Source organism: Sturnira hondurensis, unplaced genomic scaffold (assembly GCF_014824575.4).
Source record: "Sturnira hondurensis isolate 20B ecotype Veracruz unplaced genomic scaffold, ASM1482457v3 Scaffold0004136, whole genome shotgun sequence".
NCBI lineage: Eukaryota > Metazoa > Chordata > Mammalia > Chiroptera > Phyllostomidae > Sturnira > Sturnira hondurensis.
In genome coordinates this window covers 30,544,471-30,564,243 of record NW_028076767.1, presented here as the reverse complement: position 1 = coordinate 30,564,243, position 19,773 = coordinate 30,544,471, and the positions used below count along the sequence as shown (strand labels likewise).

The window sequence follows — 19,773 nt, the reverse complement described above, 5'->3', positions numbered from 1 at the left end:
GACTGTGGGGTGTCCACATGCAGCCCACAAGCCACTGCCCCTTCTGCTCTAAGACAAGAGATGACCTTCTAAGGTGACCCTTGAAAGGTCACCTTGAGGATTCGATAACAGGAGAAGTGTAAAAGGATCCAAGTCCAGCACTTAAGCCTCCTCAAGGAACAAGGGGCCCCTGGCTGCGGTTTCTTCACATGTAAAATGCAGCCCACCTTCTCCTGTGTCTGGGGGCTGGCAGGTCACAGCCAGGGGCAACACGTAGCACGGAATTCGGGCCAGGCTGCCCAGAGGGGCGGGGCTTTGACATTTCAAAGGATAGCACCTCTGCAGAGCCTGCCCAGACTGTCGCTCCTTTGACGTAGGGGCCGGGAGGCCCAGCTGCTACGTTATCAAACCTGCTGGGTGCCTGTGGGCAGGTCACCGCCCTCCCTGTGCCTCAGTCTCTCCCTCTGTATCCTGGGAGGTGGGCTCCGACAGACTCCGCTTCGACAGCCCAGTTTCCCCGTGTTTCCCTGAACTACCAGGCTTAGCCCAATCCCCCCAGGGTCTGGCTGTAGACTCTCAGAGACAGACAGACAGACAGCTGGGCTGACCTGGATGTTTGTCAACAGCCCAGCGGAAATCTCCTCTTTATGCTTAAAATAAAACCTACATCAAACCTGTCACAGGGCCCCCATTAGAGCTTCCTGTTTCTGAGCACTGCAGCCAAGGCAGCCAGTGTGAAAGGAAGCACCATGCAACCCGTCCCCCCTCCCACCCAAGGGAGGGCAGAGGCCACCCAGGCTTTCATCCTTTGTGTCCCCAACCCAAGCACTGGCTGCTCTACCAGCCAAGATGAGGTCTCCTAACAGGTAACTAACATGGGCGGGAGAGAGCAAGGAGCTGAGAGCCTAGTGCCAGCCAATTTCTCCCCCATCCCCAACCCAAAGAAGACTGTGCTGTCAGACTCTTCCACTGAAGCCCAGGGAGGGAGACTGGCGTGACCAGGGTCACCCAGAGTTGGAGGCAAGTCCACTCATTTTGTGCTGTCCACCCCAAATCCCTCTTCCTCCTAGAACTCCTACTTCCCACCCCCAATTCTATGGCCTGTGTGACCTCAAGTTTAGGGTTTGCCCTGTCTGAGTTTCCTGTCCCCTTGAAACTGGGCAGGGGGCGGGGAAAGCCCGAACACTCATAGCCGGGAGGGTCCATGACCATGTCGGCCTTTCCCCTGCAGTTCCTCTTCCCAGTCCAGGGAACAGGCCCCAGTCCCAGTCCCAGCTCTAACCCAACCCGTTCAGTGCCCAGACCATTTCTTCTTTTACCAAGGAAGTGCACCAGCCTCCCTGAGGATCCCTCAAGCTAGGCCAACCACTGACCTCACAGCCCACCAGATCGTGGGGAAAACAATTACTAGGTTTGGAAGGTCCTGCCCCAAGACTTCTCCCACCCTGCCCCTTGTGAGCCCAGAAGAATCTGATGATCCAGCCCTTGAAAAACAAGCGTTTGTGTTTATTAACCAAAGGAAGGAAAGCCAGAGCAGTGCAGACCCCTACCAGTTCCTCCTGTAGTCTACCCACCTCGGCCAGGTGGCCAAGGCCTGGAAGGAATAGTGGCTAGACCCCTCTTCCCTGCCCCCACCCCAGGGTGAGTTCCCAGGGAACCGGGACCCACGGAGGAAGGAAGAGGAAGTCGCCAAAGGAAGAAAGAAACAGAGCCCCTGGGAACACAGGCTGGTGGAGATGCTCAGTCCCTCACTCTCAGGGAGGAGGGCCAAGTGCCCAAACCCATGAGAGGAACCAAGCAGAGGTTCAGACAGGTCAAAACCCCTACATGTGAGAAACGGGGGTGGGGTGGTCCCAGATCAAGAAGCAACTCTCTCCAGGGTCAGTCCTTGCTAGATGGATGCTGGCCCAGCCTCTGAGCCTTTGCCTCTAGACCAAGTTCACAAAAGGCAGCAGTCTCTGGTCTACCCCACACCAGGGAAAGGGGGCAGGAGAGGTCAATGGGCCACTTGCCTAAGATCTGTCCTATGCCGAACGCCAAGTCCAGTGGAGGCCTATCCCTCTGCCGCTGGAGTCTCCCGCGCTTGCCGCAACCCATACAGCCACTTGATCACCCGGGCATTGCGCTCGACCACCGACACGCCGTAGGGGACGCGCTCCACGGCCCGCTCCTCAACAGTGGCAGAGCTGCGGTGGGAGCAGCCCCCCTCGGAGCTGCCTGGCCCAGCACTGGGCCCGGCCAGAGACACTATGTCTGAGTTGGCCCGCGCCAGGTGGGCCACTCCCAACCCCCGTGCTTCCTCTGGATCCAGGCCGCAGAAGTTAAAAAATCGCTCCAGGTCAGCTGCTGCCCGTGAGAAGCACTCACTCAGGTCTGACTTGGAGCGTTGCAAACCTGGGGGCCGGGCTGGACTGGAGGCAGCCGTGCCTGGTGATGGGCAGGGCTGGGCAGGCGAGGTCGGCAGGGGACGGACATCTACTCGGCGGACTGCAGTCGTACTGGGTGGCGGGCGTGGGGGCGTAGCTGGGGGGTCCTGGTGGACTCCCTCTGCCCGTCCAGGAGTAAGGCTAGCTTCAGCAGGGGACACGGGGCTATCACACAAGTCGATGAGGTTGCTAAGGATGTCCAGGTCCAGGTGCGGCCGGCGGCCGGGGCCAGGCAAGGCTCGGCGGCTTGATGTGAGCACAGTGCGGCGAGTCCCTGGGCTGAAGAGTGGCTGCTTCGACAGCAGGGGCTGCACAGGTTCCTGGCGGGTGTTGGCCACATGCAGGCTCTTGACATACTTGGCCTTGTCGGCCTCCAGGCGCTCCACAGCACTAGGTTTCCGGGCTCCACCATCCGCTGGCCTCCGCAGCAGGTAGCCGGGGACCTTGGTCCGCAGGCGGAAAGGTAGAGCAGTGGTGTCCCGGGCTCCGGCAGACAGCTTGTCCACAGGCATGGCTGTCACATATTCCAAGGCCTTCTGTATGAGGAGACCGAAGAAAAGAGGAGACAGCAGTCCGGGCAGAAAGTTGGCAGCTGGACGCCGGCAACGACTGCAGGAGAGGAAAGAAAAAGGAAGGCAGGACTCGTTCAGACAAAGGCTCCGCAAAGACTGGAAGAGGCTACACAAGCTTCCCATTTAAAGTGAGGGCCACGCCCCTGGCTCACAGGGAGCCAATCAGAAGGCAGAAATCAGCAGCTGGGGTTTGTGGCTCCACCCACACCCCCGCCCCGCTCTGAGGTCCAGGCGGCCCAGCTGAGGCTGGAGAGAAAAGGTGCCAAAGAAAAAGACAGCAGCAGCCTAAGCAGAAAAGACAGAGCAAGGCACACTTTAAAAGAAGCAAAGTGGGCTCTAAGCCGTGTGCTGGGAACCAGCCAGCTCAATCTCAGCAGGTCCTCTTAACAACTCCATTTTGCAGATGTGGAAACGGAAGCCCAGGGAGGTAACCAATTTGATTAAGCTAATTCAGCAAGTTGGTGGCGCTACTCCTTGTCTCCAAGCAAGGAGGCGCTGGCACAAGAGTTTTGGGATTAGATGACCAAGAGAAAGGGCTCCAACTCAATCTGGACTGCCCGCAGGGAGCCTGGTAACTCCTCCAACCCTCACCCACCTAGCCAGGAAGCCGCCCTGTGCCATTCACCCGCCTAGACCTGCCAGGCCCCAGGCACAGCAGGACGGCTTGTGGGGGAGGAGTGGAGAAAATGCCACCACCACCCCCAGGTGGAGTACAGATATCATCGGCTTTCAGTATGGGACTCCAGTTCCAGGCCTAGGGTGCTCCATGAACACCCATCACAAGGAAACATCAGCCCTAAGCTATGTTGCTCCAAGAGGGGCTGGAAAGGCCAAAGATCACACAGCCCTCGATCTGCCAGCAGCCATAGCATGGGCACCCATAGGCAGGGCACACCTGCACGCACAAGTGTCCACATAATCACCTGGGCATTAGGACTTGGTGTGCCATCCCTGCCCTTTTTCCAAAGAAGGGCTGGGGCCACAAAGTGACCCCGCAGCCTCCCTGAAGATGGGCCAGAAGAAAACCTGCAGACCAAGTCCTGAACTTTCTCATCTACTAATCGGGGGTGGGGGGTGGGGGGAGGATTTTGTGTGATAGGCAAGAGGACTTGGAGTTCAAGCCATCTAGGGCTGTGTTGTCTATTCAATAGCAACTAGCCACAACCTTAGCTTTAAATTTATCTTTTTAATTTTTATTTATTTGTTTTTACAGAGAGGGAAAGGGAGAGAGGAAGAGAGGGAGAGAAACATCGATGTGTGAAAGAGACATCAGTTGGCTGCCTCCTGCATGCCCATAACTGGGGACCCGGCCTGCAACACAGGCATGTGCCCAAGACCAGGGGTTGGACTGGTGACCCTCAGTTCCCAGGCCAGTGCTCAATCCTCCGAGCAACACCAGCCAGGGCAAATTTAAATTAAACAAAAACTTACAATGCAGTTCCCGAATCACACTAGCCACATCTCAAGGGCTCAAGAGCCATTGTGTCTAGTGGTCATGACAATGGACAGCCCAGAGTGGCGCACTTCCGTCCTTAGCAGAAAGCTGTATTGGCCAGCCCCACCTAGACAGCCAGAACTTCAGGAGGGCCAGTCTAGACTGAGCTGGGGAGGGGGGGGTTCCTACTGTGCGCCAAATGCTTGACGCCTTTCTCTCCTTTCATCCTCCAACAAGCCAGTGAGATGGGTCCTTGTCACCTCATTTTATAGATGAAGAAAGTATGAGTCAGAGAAGTGACCAACATAGTCCCAGAGCAGATAAATGAGACCCAAGTCATTTGAAGCAGAATCCATTTTCCTTTTATGGTTATAGTAGTTTTACTCTAAGTTGTTCCCATGCCTCTAAAATATCAGCTCCATACGCGCCCGATCCCGTCTAAAATATCAGCTCCATGAGGGCATGGGGGTATCTGCTTTGTTCACTGCATCTCAGTTTCAAGATATTGATCTTGACCTAGTAGGTATTCTAAACAGTCTTATCGACATGAAATGCCTATGGGGACCAAACGTGACTGGGCAGACCAGGTATAAACTAAGAGGGGTGCACCCAGTTTGCTGTAGGCAATGAGTCCAAGGTGGCAAGCGTAGGGTATTCTAGGAAGCTGGAAATTCAGAAGTGCTGGGAAACTCTAGATTCTTAAATGTTAGCATATTCATTAATAATAACAATAATTATTATTATCACTATTATTTTAAAAACACTGCATGTGCAGAAGAAACAAAGCAGGTTTGCAAGTGCGCCTGCTGCCACCTGCCCTTCCATCTGCCCCTAGCCCCAGTTTGAGGCCTTCGCTGCCATGGAAAGTTGAGAAAAGAACCCTGGGCACGGTTGGCCCAGAGCCAGAGTTGCTCCCAAGGCGAAGGGATGGAGTAAGTGGAAAAGGAAGGCTGCCCCACTCAAGGCAGACTCCAGGAGACCTCAAGAGGGAAGGGTCTGATAGGAAAGGCAGCCTTGCTGAGCCGCATTGAAGGAGCTAGACTCTGCCCCACCTCCCGGTGGCCACTTCCCAAACCAGTCCAACCCGTCTGCTACGGTGGATTCCCCAGCACTATCCCACTATCGGGGAAACCGGGAATAAGGAGGTCAGATAGGCAAGGTCAGACGTTCCACACATCTCCGCTCAGGCCCCTACCGGCTCTGGCCAGACCTGCTGGCCCGGGAATCTCCCAGGAACAGATGCAAAGAGCCATGCCAGCTTTGGAGCCACCGGCCCACCTGCCTGGGGTTTGGCCACCCACTGGCCACCCACCTGGTTGTGTGCTTTGGGCAAGCAGCCGCACCTCTTACAGATTCCATTTCCTTATCTGTGAAATAAGGTTAAAAATAGACCTCCCTGGGCCTCTGGGTCACCGTGAGGATGAAGGGAGAAAACAGGTAGAGGACATTCTTCAGCATCTGGCAAAAAAAGGCGGCTCTCCAAGAACAGGACTCCTTGTTTTTCTCAGAACTTTGACCCAACACCGCAGACCATCCCCCGCCCTCCTCGCAGGGGTCTCTAAGCCCGCTCTGGAAGGGCCACGGAGGAGGAAGGCACAGGTTAGAGCCTAATCCCTCAGCTAATCTAAACAAGCCCCGTTTCACAGGTGGGCAAACGGAAGTGCGGTGGCTCCTGCTAGTTGAAGCCAGGGGTCCCAGTCCCCAGGTGGGACTCGTCCTCTGACTCTCCTCTCATCACGGATTTCACGGACTCCAAATGCTACGCACAAATGGACCCAATCGCGCCAGCCGGGCCTCTTCTTGCTGGCATCTCCAGGGCATACATCCCCAACTTGCCCCTCCCCACCGGCTTCCCTGAAGGCAGCCTCAGGAGAGAGGGAGCAGGGGCAGCTCTGATCCCGTTCTGGCTTCTACCCTTCCCTACTTCAGGGCAATCTTGGGAACTCCCAGCGATGGGGAATAACCGGGAGCCCTGCTGCGCCCTGACTCCGACCGCGCTGGTTGCCCCTCTCTGAGCCCGGGTTGGCCTGGCTCTTAAATGAGGGGGCTGACGGTACGATTTCTGTGGTCTCCATCCAGGACGGAAGGTGATCTCCTGCCCGGTGCCGGTGCCGACTTCCCGAGAAGTAAGGACTGCTGGACGGCCCCCTGCCCCGACCCTGCTTCTCCAGCCGCGATCCGCACGTACCTGGCTGCGCCCGCGCCGCTACACTGAGCTCCTCCGGTCCGGCCCACCTGGGGTTCAGGTAACACGCGTTTGCGCAACTTCCGGTGACCGGCAGTAGGCAGGTGAACCCGCCGACCCAGGTGTTATCCGAAAAGAGTGAACGGAAGCCGGGCAGCGGCCAGAACCCGAGCCCAGACGCGCTGGCAGTGGGCTGGGCGCCAGGACCTGGTCCCAGCCGCCCAGGGCTCACCGCAGGAAGCTCTTCCGCGAGCCGGGCACGCCCACTCCACAGCAGCCCTGGCCTCACACTCAGGCCTCGCCTCAAATTCAGGCCTGGCCTATGAAGTCCCTGTGGCCCACTCCCGCCAGCGTTCCCACCGTGGAGGTAGAAAAACCGGGTCCTCCTCCCCAAAGCCATGACGCCAGCCAGGTTATGCTCACTGTGTCAGGCATGAGAAAGTGCTTTTCCTGGTAGCAATTAACCCATTTTAATCTTCCCCAGGTCTCCTACGAGGTGACCCTGGCATGATCCCCCTTAACTAATAAAATACAGTGGCTGGGACAGGCTGAATCAGTTGCCCAGTCACCCTGAGGAGTCCGACCTGGGCACTTTTCCTCCAGACCAAACCCCGAGGCCACCTGTTTCTGGCTGTGTGTCCCTGAGCAGGTTGCTGGACCCCTCTGACCCTCCACTGGAACAAGTGAGGATTGGAGAGTCCCACCTTCCAGGCCAGCTCAGTGTGAGTTCTTAGGCCCTGAGGATGCCCACAGAAGCTTTGAGCGAGGTGTAAACATTAAACAACAGCAATAATAGCAATAATAATAACTACAATATTTGAGTGGCAGACATTGCACTAATTTAAATCTCTGGATAACCGCCCCACCCCCACCCCTTTCCAAGGAGGAACTATTTAGTCTCACTTTCCAAGAAGACAGACAGTAGCCCTGCTGGAAGGAAGGGGGGAGGTGACTGTCTCCTCTGCCAGCCTAAGACCTGGTATGTCACTTTAGGTGGCACATTGGATTAGGCCACTTTCCACCAGGATCCTAGGGCCCAAAGGGAATAGGGCCCCCAGCCATAGACCCTGGGAGGCTGAAGAGGGGACAGTTCCATGTCTGTGCCTGGAAAGGACTCTGACAGAACCGGGATGCAGGGCTCGAGGGGACAGGAAGTGACCCAGGGAACAGCTCTCTCTACCCCTGGGAGTGAGTCAACCCTGAGCCCCCACCCCACCCCAGACCCTGGGGCCTGGCTTTAGAGAGCTGAGAGAGGCAACAAGACCACTGCCCCCCACAGTGGCCTGCAGAGTCCCTGCCTGGCCCTCCACTGAGGCAACGGTGGGGTGGGGGAGGGTTCGGGTAGGCACAGGCAGTAGTAAAAGCAAATCAAGAATAACGACTTTCATAATAAAGTAGGTACAAAGCTTTTAAGGGCTTTTTCGGTACCTGGCACTCTTCTCAGCTCCTTGTGTATGTTAACTAATTTAAGCTTCATGCCTACCTGTGGAATAGGTACTGCTAGTGTGCCTATTTTACAGCTGAGAAAACTGAGGCTCAGTGGGGTGGGGGGGCACTTGCCTGAAATCACAAAGCTGATAAATAGCAGAGCCAGGATTTGAACCCGGGTGTGGGTCTTGGGGGGGAAGAGGGATAGCAGGTCTCCAGCATTCGGCTTTGGCCACTTATCATGGGAACCCAGAAGGAGAAGCTGTCTTCGGCTATGGTTCTGGGTCTCAGTTTCCTTAGCTATAAAATAGGGGCAATAATAGAAATGTTTTCCCAACAGAAATCAGATCTCATCACTGCTGTGCTTAAACCACCTCCCCCCTTGGCTCCCCATCACCTTAGAAGAAAATCCAAACTCTCCACTTGGCCCTTAGCCCTCCCAGATCCAAGCCCCGCCCTCCTTTCCTGCCTAACAGCCAACCTTTTCTGCTCCAGAGCTCACAGCTGTCTCTCCTGCCTCGGGGCCTTTGTTCCACCTGTTCTCTGCCTGGAACCTCTTCCCTCATCTCCTCAGGGTCCCATTCAAACATCCCCTCCTCAGAGAGAACTCCCTGTCTACTCTGAGGCTCCCACAAACTCTCTCATCTGGTCTACTCCCTCCCAAGCATTCATTGTGCCTGGTTAGTTTAGACGTTCGTTTAACTGTTCCGTATCTGTGTCCTACTTCCCCCACTGGGCTGGGAGCTCCATCACATTCTTCTGTGCTGTCTTTCTCCATGGACCAAACACAGGAGGACACACCACTGACCAAGTGGCAAGACTGGAACCAGTCTACCTCAAAGGCCAAGGCCCCGCAGCACCAGGCCGCCTCCCAACCCCTACCCCTGCCCCAGGCCTTCCCCCACCTGCCCCAGTCCTCCTCCAGCCTCAGGTAACCCCCGTTCGAGGTGGGGTCTGGCCACTTCTAGCTGAGCCCTGTTCTGTTCTCCAGACACCACGTCCAAACCTTTGCACACACTGGGTCTGCTGCCTGCGGTGCCCTTTTCCACTCCATCTCCCTAGCCACCTCTGTAACATGGACTCTGGGATCAGCCTGCCTGGGTTCAAATCCCAGCTCCACCAGTGATCAGCTATTCAACTTCCCCGTGCCTTGGTTTCCTCAAATGTAAAACAGGACTGTTAACAGTGCCTCCCTCCCAGCATGAGGCCTGCGCAGGACAAATGCCACCAAAGTGTGAGCTGTGGTAACTATGAAACCAACCAGATGCTCCAGTGCCCAGCTCCTGCTTGAGGCCTTCCATCAGCCCAGAATGTTAACCCAGTTCTGTCAGAGGTTGTAAATCGAAGGCCGCAGTCATGTGAACAGACGTTTCTCCAACAAAGGTATACCAACAGACAATAAGCCCATGAAAAGATGCTCAACATCACTAATCATTAGGAAAATGTAAATCAAAACCACAGTGAGAAACCATGTCACATTCGTTAAGATGGCTATTATCCAAAAACAAAAATAATAACAACAAAAAACAAATAACCCCGCCCCCACCCAAAATAAATAACTGGTGAGGACGAGGAGAAATTAGAACCCTTGTGCACTGTTGGGAACCTAAGTGGTGCAGCCACCATGGAAGGAGTGTGGCAGCTAGGCAAAACTTTTAAGTGGAATTACCATAGGATCCAACAATTCTACTTCCCGGTACACACCCCTGAGAACTGAAAGCAGAGAATGGAGCAGATACGCGCATGCCCGTGTTCAGGTAGCATAGGCACAATAGCCACCAGGTGGAAGCAACGAAGAGACTATTACTGGATTAAACAAAGTGTGATATATACACAACATGGAACATTATTCAGCCTTAAAAAGGAAGGAAATCCTGACACATGCTATAATATACCTTGAAGACATTACGCTAGGTGCAATAAGCAGGCACAAAGATACAAATATCATGTGATTCCAATGATATGAGCACCTAGAGTAGCCAAATTCATAAAGACAGACTGTAGGATGGTGGTTGCCAGGGGCGAGAAGGGAGGAGAGCGAAGAGTTAGTGTTTAGCGAGTATACAGTTTCCATTCGGGAAGATGAAACAGATCTGGAGACGGGCGGTGGTGATGATTGCGCAACGATGTGAAGGTGCTTAATGCCACTGAACTGGGCAGTTAAAAATGGCTAACACGGTCAGTTTTATCTTCAAATATTTTACAAGAAGGAAAAGAGAGTGCAGAGTCTGGAGCCAGACTTCGCCGATTTGAATTCCGGCTCCAGGTGACCTGTGCAGGTCGCCAAACCCCTCCTGTGCTGTTTCGCTTTGTGAGTTGGAATAATGACAGTGGGAGCTCTGTTACACGGTAGTACTGAGCACATTAAATGAGTTCATATTTGTAAAGTACTTAACACACAGTGAGAGCTCAGGAGGTGTTAGTGATTTTCATTCTTGGCTGAAGGGGCAGGAAGTAAAATTTCCGATGTTTACAATTCCCGAGACATTCTGTAACCCCACCTCCATCCCTTCCTTCCACCTGCTTATCTCCTTCTCTTGCCTAGAAGCTCAACCCAGACTCGAGTGGAGACAGGGAGGCCCTCACCTGCCCCAGAGGAGGATCAGGAAGGCTCCAAGCAGCAGGGAGGGGCTGGACAGCAGAGCTCCAGCTCAATTTCAGCCCAGCTGTCGGGGTCAGAAACACCCAGAGAGCTAGGCGTCCTGCAGGGCCACACCGGGCCTCACGCTATTTCTGGAGTCTCCCTAGATGCTCGTGCCCTGACCTGTCTGGCATCGGCCTTGCCCAGGTCAGCCTTGCACAAACCGTAGGAAGGCAGAGGTGAGCAGGCTGTGGGAAGGATGGGGGAGCAGTCCCCTAAGGCAGCGATCTTCTATGAGACCCGCTAAAGGCTCACCTCCACCAGTTCCACATGCACCTGAGGTTGCAAAATGGGGACAAAGGGGCTTTGCGGTGGAGACAACATGAGAGATGCCACATGCAAAGCCTTAGGGAAGGACCTGGCACACAGGCTGGGGAAGGTGGGGGTATGGTAGACCCACAGCCAAGCCCACATTCTGTCCTGAATTGCCCTCTGCCCAAGCCCGAGCTCATCCATCATGGCTTCTTATCTTGGACCAGAGATGTAAAGAAACTTGCCCAAAGTCACACTACATGCCAGTGACGGATCACACACAGGCTACTGGTCTTTTGATTAAATATATAACCTAGCATATAAACATGTGCCTTTTCAACCAGGTCATATATGCACAAGGTTCAATTCAAGAGTTCTAAAAGGGAATGTGGTAAAAATAAACTCCCTCCCACTCCTGTCCCCAGCCACCCAAGTATAACCAGACAGTTATGTCCTTCCAGGGAAATCTGAGGCAGATACAAGCAATAACAGGCACACGGTCTTTCTTTTCTTTTAAATTTAAGGCAACACGCTGTGTGTACTGTTTTCACCTTGTTCTTTTTATTCAATCATGTATGTTGTCCTTAATAATATATGTTACTGATATATTATTGTTATTAATATGCTTAATAATTTACATTGTTGACTAACATATGTTGTGCCACCTCAGTGCATAAAGAGCCCACCAGCCCCTACTGATGCCACTTAACCGTATCCAGTCCCTTCCTATTACACACCCCAGTGCAGCAAAACTGCACCTACCTTGCCTTGCCCAGAAGTGGGACAGTTGGATTGAGGGGTGCACTTGTAATTGTGACAGACAGGGAGCGACTGTGCTCTGCAGAAACCTTATGAGTTATCTTTGGCCAGCAGAACACACCACAAATGGTCCAGAAATGTCAGCTTTAGTTACTTGGGGCACAGAGGTTTTTGACACCCCTCAATTTTGCACTGGAGGCAAGGCAAGTACCTCACATACCCACTCCTAACCCCATCCTTGTATCACATTCCAGTTGAGGAAGATAATGAGCTCACTAAAAAGTGAAATATATAGGACATCAGATGGGGCAAATGCTACTGGAAAAAAATAGACAAGGCGGGGGCAGGGCACATGAAGTCAATAAATATTTGTTGAAAGTATGAATGAAAGACTTGTTTTCTTCTGAGTTCCCAGAGCTCCTCTCCCCAGAGCCAGGAGGAGAGCTGGGAGGAGGGAAGATAACTCCCTTCGGAGAAATTTAAGACTCTCAGATGCCTGATTCTGAGTGTCTGGGATTCTAAGACTGAAGGCAGAAAGACTGGGAGCCAACCCCAGGGGTGCAGAGTGTGACTGTGACTTTGGGCAAGGGGCTTATCTTGTTAGAACCTCCGTTTCTCCAGCTGCAAAAGGGAACCAACAAAAGCAAACTGAGGGTGGGGGCGGGGAAGAGGTGGTTTGCCAAGAGGCAAAACATAGTCTAGGTCAGAAGCTAGCTCACCAGGAAGAGTCCTGGCCCCACTCCCAACTCCAAAGTCTCCGGAGGCTCTAGTGACTAGTGGCTTCCGTTGAGGGACAGCCTCTATCCTTTCCCCCAATCTGGCCCGATTCCCAGGAGTCCAACAGTGACTCCAGGGTCTGAGCACCTGTTGCCCACCAGGCATCTAGCCCAGAAATGTCAATCCCGCCCGATACCCCCCAGAACGGCCCACTGAGAGGAACAGCACTGTAATTCAGAACCCCATGAACAAAAGGGTCAAGTTCAACTCCTATCGTGCTGAATAAGGCAGATACCCAGAAGAGGCACGCGGAGATGGTGTGGGGAAGGGGCAGGAGGGATCTGCCAGAACTCCATGGGCCATGTCCCTGCTGCTCAGAGGATGGAAAAGTGACCACCAGATGCCCCTCCGGAGGCAAATCTAGTTGTAGCCAGGCTAGAGACGACGAGGGGCAGAAAGACCTTAACTGGATTCAGTGCCAGACTCTGCCCGGTTATAACACTTTCCTCTCTGAGATTCAGCTTTCTCATCTGTGAAATGAGGTATCACCGCCTCCCGGCAGTTATGACGCGGGGAAGACACACGCCATAGGCTCCTGTTGAATGGAGCCCCCCCAGACCCGAGCTCGCGCCCCAGACCACCTGCGCCCTCACCTGGAGCCCACCCTAGGTGAGTCCCGGGACTTGAAGTTCGGGTCGCGGTGAGGCTGACAGCTCCGACGCGGGTCCGGAATGGCCACGCCGAAAGCCGCTGGGGGGGGGGGGGGGGGGCAACTGTGCCTGAGGACCCGCAGGGACCTCTTCGGAGCTGTCCTCCGCACCCAAGTTGAGCCTCAAGACCAGAGTGTCCCCACCGCAAGGCAGATCCCGGTGCACAGAGGAAAAGGAAGTGAGCATGCCCACCACTACCCCTGTCACGGAAATGGTTTGCCCCGGACATCCTGATTGGTTCTTCGCTTCCGTTCGAACGCCGCGCCGCCCAAGTTGCCAGGCGACCGTTTAACTTTGGTTCCGAGGGTGAGTGGCAAGGCTCAGTATTGCGCCCCGCCCTGCCCCTTCACTCTGGCTGCCATAACCTGGATCCCAAGTTGCTCATCCTGGGCCTTCAGTTGGATGAGGCACTATTTAGGGTCCCGGGGCTGGCTCCTAGGCCTGACTTCGCAGCTAACTCGCTGTATGATCCCATGCAAGGCCCTTTCCCTCCCTGTTCTCCAAACAGCACAACACATAAGTGAGTTCATTTTAACATATGTGCAAACCCAGCAGTCTTGAAATTTACCAAGGAAATGACCAAAGATAGAATCAAAGATTAATGCAGCCCAGCGTCATTTATCCTAGTAAAATAATAGAAATAACCTTAACCAAAGTGCTCAGCAACAGGGGATTGGTTATACAAATCCACTCTGTGGAAAAGCTAAATTTATTGAGTTTTTATGTGCCAGATAGTTTTACGTGGCATGACTCTCGCCAGTGTTCACGGCATAACCCCTTAGATGGGTACTTTTAATTATCCCCACTGACTGATGAGGAATATTATGCAGCAATTAAAAATGATGTAGTTAAAAGATATTTAAAGTGTGGGGGAAATGCTAAGAAAGTTAGTTTTTAAAAAGTATGTTTCAAAGCACTATGCACAGCATAAATATGTATTAAATACATAATCATAGTATCACAGGTATAGACGCATAATCATTTATGAAAAGTAGCTATTTTTTTCTTTGTGCTTTTATGGATTTTTCAAATTTCCAACATTTAAGCATGTCAAGGAAAAAGCATTTTTAAGAGGATTAGAGTAAGTTAACTCAAAGGCTCTTGGAGATGAGGAAATTTCACAGCTGTGAGTCACTGAGTCTAGGGCATTGCTCAATTTAGAACCAGCCTGTTTTCTATTCTAGCCAGTGTCTTTTAAGTTATTGGATGGGATTGCCAATGACTGAGCACGTACCACCTGCAAGCCTTGAGTGGTAAGGGAGGGAAATAAAAATACCGATGAGCGGGGCCTGGAACAGGGGTGGAGGAATTGAGGAAAAAATATATATATATATATACATATACTGATGGTGTAATATAGAATTGTACTTAAAAGCTATATAATTTTAAAAACCAATGTCACCCCAGTGAAGTCCATTTAAAATAAATAAATAAGTCTATGCCGATAGCTAACCATGACTGGGCGTTGTGGCACGGCCACCTACCACATCAGGACGGATCCTGTCGGAGACAGGGCATCTGTCTGTATATGTGAGGACCGGCTAAATGTCAGACCTGGCACGAACTTCACCCTCCATGGACTGTGCTCTGCAGCCTTACACACATTTTCTCATTTGATGTGATTTCCGTCTGAGAAGACAGGCTCCATTCTTTCTGTTTTATACACGAGAAAACAGAGGTTTGTCTGGACCCAGCAGGAGTCATCTCAGCTGCCTCGTTACATCCCTGTGTGTGTGTGCAAGACCCGTTTGGCAGGAGCCGTGAGGAAAGGCAAGGAGGGACTTGGATCCTAAAAGACAGAGAAAACCAAGCAGGGGCAGACCCCGACTTTGTGCTTTCTGAGGCAAATACAATACTTGTTTAATAAAAGAGCTACAAAATTACAAACATCACATTAAGTAATAAAGTGATCCTTTGGTTAGAAAGATAAACCACAACAAACGACAAGTTCCACAAATATTATAAAATCGACACAGACGGCATCACTTTTATGAATTACCTCCACAATAGTTTCCACAGACAAGGAAGACCACTCACACGTATGGAGAGAAAACCTCTGATTTGGGCTTTCATGGCGCAGGCCCACCTGAGTCAGCCCAGCGTGTTGGGTGGGGGTAGTCCTGAGCCACTCCTGTACCAGCTCAGTTGGTAATAATTCATTCACAAAAGTGACGGGAAACAACATCCATGAAACCACTAAACCCAAACAAAATGTCGAGGTCCTCTTAGCCAGATCCCCAAAATGCTAACACTCCTCCAATGTCCTCTGCCACAAGGGGGAAGTAAGAGTGAAAGGAGACGTTGGTTTTAGCAGAGTAAGGTTTAAAAACCTCGATTTGGCAGATTTTACAAAAGCATAGGACCCTGGGAACACACTGCTGGGGTGCCTCCCAGACCTCAGCTTCTCCATTTGAAGGTCGGGGATGATGGCAATGGTGTGGCGGTCAGATTCTTCTCTAAGACCTACACCTGCCACCAGGGGTGGGCAGATATTTGAGATGCCTGGGTAAAGGTCTCCTGGCCCTGGCATCTCCAAAGCTTGCCTCTGCCCTGCATGCCCTGGAGCTTAAAACAACACAAAAATGCTGAGCTTCATTCCCAGAGTCAGAACGTGAGGCAAACAGAGGAACTTCCTGGAGACGCCGAGTTAGGCCTCCCACGGCGAGGTCATCTGGGCACGTTCAGACTCTGGGTCTCTCAGCATCTTCACCTGCCAACAGAATATTGGTGATGTCCTCTGTCTTCAAGGATTTGTTAAGTACCTGGTGCCAAATTAGAGAGATTGAAAGCATCCCAGTCCTTTGATTCCCTGACCATGGAGGGGTGGGGAGGGAGAGCCCATAAAAATAAGGTGGACAAGCCGTCATTAGTGTGCCCGGACCCGAGGGAGCTGGAGGATCCTTACCCCCTCGTCCTGACCCAGCGCACGAGCAACAATAACATCCCGCCCTGTAGACGGGCCAGAAGCTGCTTCCCCGCCTCCTCCAGCACCCGGACCTTGTCAGTGTTTTCAGGACTCAGCTCGAAACCGAGATGACATCAGCTTCACATGTCAGTTCCCTATCTTCTGTGCACCCCAAGGCTGGGTTTTGCTTTGTTTCTTTTGATGTAAAGGGTGTTCCCTCTACACATATTGGCTTGTATCTGAGCTTTTCTGGAAGGACCCACCAGAAACCAGTCCCCAGTGGTGGCTACTGAGCTGACTGGAGAACAGGGAAAGGAGAAAAGCTTTTTAGAAAATACTTTTTATACCTTTTGGATTCTGTGCCTTATAAATGTATTACCTGTTATGGTAAAGATGGTGGCACAGGCAGACATGGCTTGCCCCTCCACACAAGCACAGCATAATTACAGCTACAATGTAGAACAACTATCACCCAGAACTGTCAGAAAATGAGTTGAATGGAAGTCTGACAACCATGGAATTAAAGACACCACATCCATTCAGACTGGTAGGAGGGGCACAGATGCGGAATGGACTGGTCTCTCACCCAGATATGGTAGATAAGAATTTGGGAGCGATATCTTGGGAGTAAGGAGTCCCAGCCCCACACCAGGCACCGCCCCGCACCGCCCGCCCCGCCCCGCACCCCCCCCCCCAGCCCATGGTTCCAATTCCAGGAAGATAAATCCCCACAACTTCTGGCTGCAAAGACCAGTGGGGATTGAGTCAGTGGGAGAAATTTCTAGAGCCCCAAGCAGTTCCTCTTAAAAAAACCCACACACAGACTCATCTACTCAGACTCACTCCCTCTGAGCTCCAGCACCAGAGAGGCAGCTTGAAAAGCACCAGCGGCATACTGGGAGAAACTTCAGTGTCTGACATCAAGGCGAGCAGTGGCCATTGACCTTTTTCTAAACTCTCCCCCCACAGATCCACAGAGCCAGCAAGCTGGTGCCATATCTGAGACTCTATCAACCTGGCTAACACTGTTCAACCCACCTTGGATATTCCCAGAGACTCTGCCCCACTCAATTTACAGGCCCACCCAAGTTGCTTTTCCATATGAATGGCTGGTCTTGGCTCCTGCTTCACAAAGTCCTAAATCATCTCAAACAAGCAGCAGCTGGCCTCAGTGAGCCCCAGGTCCAGCATTAGCAGCAGCCAGCCTTGATTCACAGCCTGGCTTCACCTGGGAATCTCCAAACCCAACACAAGTAGCAGGCAAAATTTCAGATTGCTTTATTGCTGAGACAGGGTAGCCCCAGGCAACACAGGTCAGGGCTGACCTTGGCCTACTCCACCCAGGAAACCCCAGGGCCAGCACACCCAGTGGAGAGCTACAGACCATATCTGAGTACCACCACCCTAACCCTGCACAGTTGATCCTCTACAGAGGGTGGAGGTTGGTGGTCAGTAGTCACAGCCATTCCCTGCAGCTGACTGGCCTGAGTAAATCTCTCCCATTGCTCTGCCAACAGCAACCAAGGCCCAACTACCAAAGGATAGTGTACTCAGCCCACATAGAGGGCGCACCTCAAGTACCCAGCTTGGGTGTAGGGGAGACTGAGCCACTGAAGGCCATATTACCTTAGGCCATATTACCAAGGCAGAGTCAAAACAGCTCTACCTAATACATAGAAACAAACACAGGGAGGCTGCCAAAATGAGGAGACAGAGAAACATGGCCCAAATGGAAGAACAGATCAAAACTTCAGAAAAAGAGCTAAAGGAAATGAGGATAAGCAATCTATCAGATGCAGAGTTCAAAACATTGGTTATAAGGATGCTCAAGGAACTAAGTGAGGACCTCAACAGCATAAAAAAGATCCAGTCAGAAGTGAAGGATGCACTAATTGAAATAAAGAACAATTTACAGGGAAACAACAAGAGAGTGGATGAAGCCAAGAATCAAATCAATAATTTGGAACATAAGGAAGCAAAAAACAACCAATCAGAACAACAAAAAGAAAAAAGAATTAAAAAAATGAGGATGGTATAATCAGCCTCTGGGACAAGTTCCTGCATTCCAATATTCACGTGAACGGGGTGCCAGGAGAAGAGAAAGAGCAAGAAATCGGAAATCTATTTGAAAAAATAATGAAAGAAAACTTCCCTAATTTGGTGAAGGAAACAGACATGCAAGTCCAGGAAGCACAGAGAGTCCCAAACAAGATGGATGCAAAGAGGCCCACTCCAAGCCACATAATAATAAAATACTAAAGGTTAAAGACAAAGAGAAAAATCTTAAATCAACAAGAGAAAAGACGTTGGTTGCCTACAGGAGAGTTGTCATAAGACTATCAGCAGATTTCTCAAAACAAACTTTGCAGTCTGGAAGGAACTGGCAAGAAATATTCAAAGTCATGAAGAGCAGAGACCTACAGCCAAGATTGCTCTACCCAGCAAAGATATCACTTAGAACCGAAGGGCAGGTAAAGGGCTTCCCAGACAAAAAAAACTAAAGGAGTTCATCATCACCAAACCATTATTATATGAAATGTTAAAGAGACTTAAGAAAAAGAAGAGCAAAACTATGAACAATAAAGTGGCAAAAAATACATATCTATCAAAAATTGAAACTAAAAAACCAAAGCCAACATGAAGAACAAAGACAGAATCTTGGATACTGAGAGCATTCTGATGGTTGTCAGATTGAAGAGGGGTGTGGGATAATTAGTGAAGAAGTAAGGGGATTAAAAAGTACAGATAGGTACTTAGAAAATAGCCATGGGGATGTAAAGTACAGTGTAGGAAACGGAGAAGCCAATGAAGTTAGATGCCTGACTCATGGACATGAACAACAGTGGAGGTATTGCCTGAGGGAGTAGGGGCATGCTGGGGGGCAAAGGGAGAAAAATCAGGACAACTGTAATAGTATAGTCAATAAAAAGAGGAAAAAATTAATTGTATTATCTATTTTTTTAAAATAAGTGACACTATTAGGGATATTGTATGAGAGAACAAAATAAGGCAGTGAATTAAAAGACAACTCAGCCCGGCCCTGGCTGGGTGGCTCAGTTAGTTGGAGAGTCACCCCGTACACCAAAAGATTTTAGGTTCTATTTCTGGTCAGGACCCACACCTAAGTTGCGCGTTCGATTCCCCAGTCATCCAGGAGGCACCTAATCAATGTTTCTCTCTGACATCGATGTTTCTCTCTCTCTCCTTCCTCTCTCTCTAAACACCAGCAGACATATCCTCAGGTTAGGTTTAAAAAAAATGAAAAAGATACCCTGGCTGGTGTGGCTCAGGCCCCGGGTGTGAATCAAAGGGTCGTTGGTTTGATTCACCGCCAGCATGCGTGCCTGGGTTGCAGGCCAGGTTCCCAGTGGGGGCCACATTGATGTTTCTCTCCCTCCCTTCTGCTCTTTCTCCAAAAAAAGGACAACTCAGCCCAAATATGTCCCTCCAAACACAGCAGGTGAGGTCAACTGGGGTGTCCTTTCTTAAGGTAGCAACATAGTCACATTTCTCAAACAACATGGAGTAATGGCTCTCAGAAGTACTGGGTCAGAAACCAAACAGCCTGGGTCAGAACATTTCTCGTTGCTCACTCCACTATTTCCCAAACATAGCCAACCTTGAAGCCCTGCGCCTTCACAACACTCACTGTCCAGCCCACAGAAACGGTGAGAAGGCTGTCTCCAGAGGGTGAGTCTCTAGGACGTGACAAGGGACACTTCTTCCTCTGCTAGAGCATCCCTGAAAAGTGCAGGGTGCCTACC

At 51.5% G+C, this 19,773-nt stretch overlaps 1 protein-coding gene across 2 annotated transcripts; it reads right to left on the bottom strand.

The window, feature by feature from the left end:
* Positions 1–1,464: 1,464 nt before the first annotated feature.
* On the bottom strand, positions 1,465–13,223 carry FAM110A (family with sequence similarity 110 member A). Of its 2 annotated transcripts, none has more exons than XM_037044264.1 (2): positions 13,048–13,223; positions 1,465–3,014 (listed from the first exon to the last, which is right to left on the bottom strand). In XM_037044264.1, exon 2 carries the CDS (start codon positions 2,915–2,917, stop codon positions 2,033–2,035), a length of 885 nt encoding a protein of 294 aa, XP_036900159.1. In that variant the 5' UTR covers positions 2,918–3,014; positions 13,048–13,223; the 3' UTR covers positions 1,465–2,032. The 2 variants fall into 2 exon arrangements, with proteins under 2 accessions (XP_036900159.1, XP_036900160.1); XM_037044265.1 differs by lacking the exon at positions 13,048–13,223 and adding an exon at positions 6,601–6,667.
* Positions 13,224–19,773: the final 6,550 nt, after the last annotated feature.

What these genes read in the sequence shown, in the direction of transcription:
- FAM110A (XM_037044264.1), bottom strand. Translation starts at nt 2,917, where the DNA reads ATGCCTGTGGACAAGCTGTCTGCCGGAGCCCGGGACACCACTGCTCTA.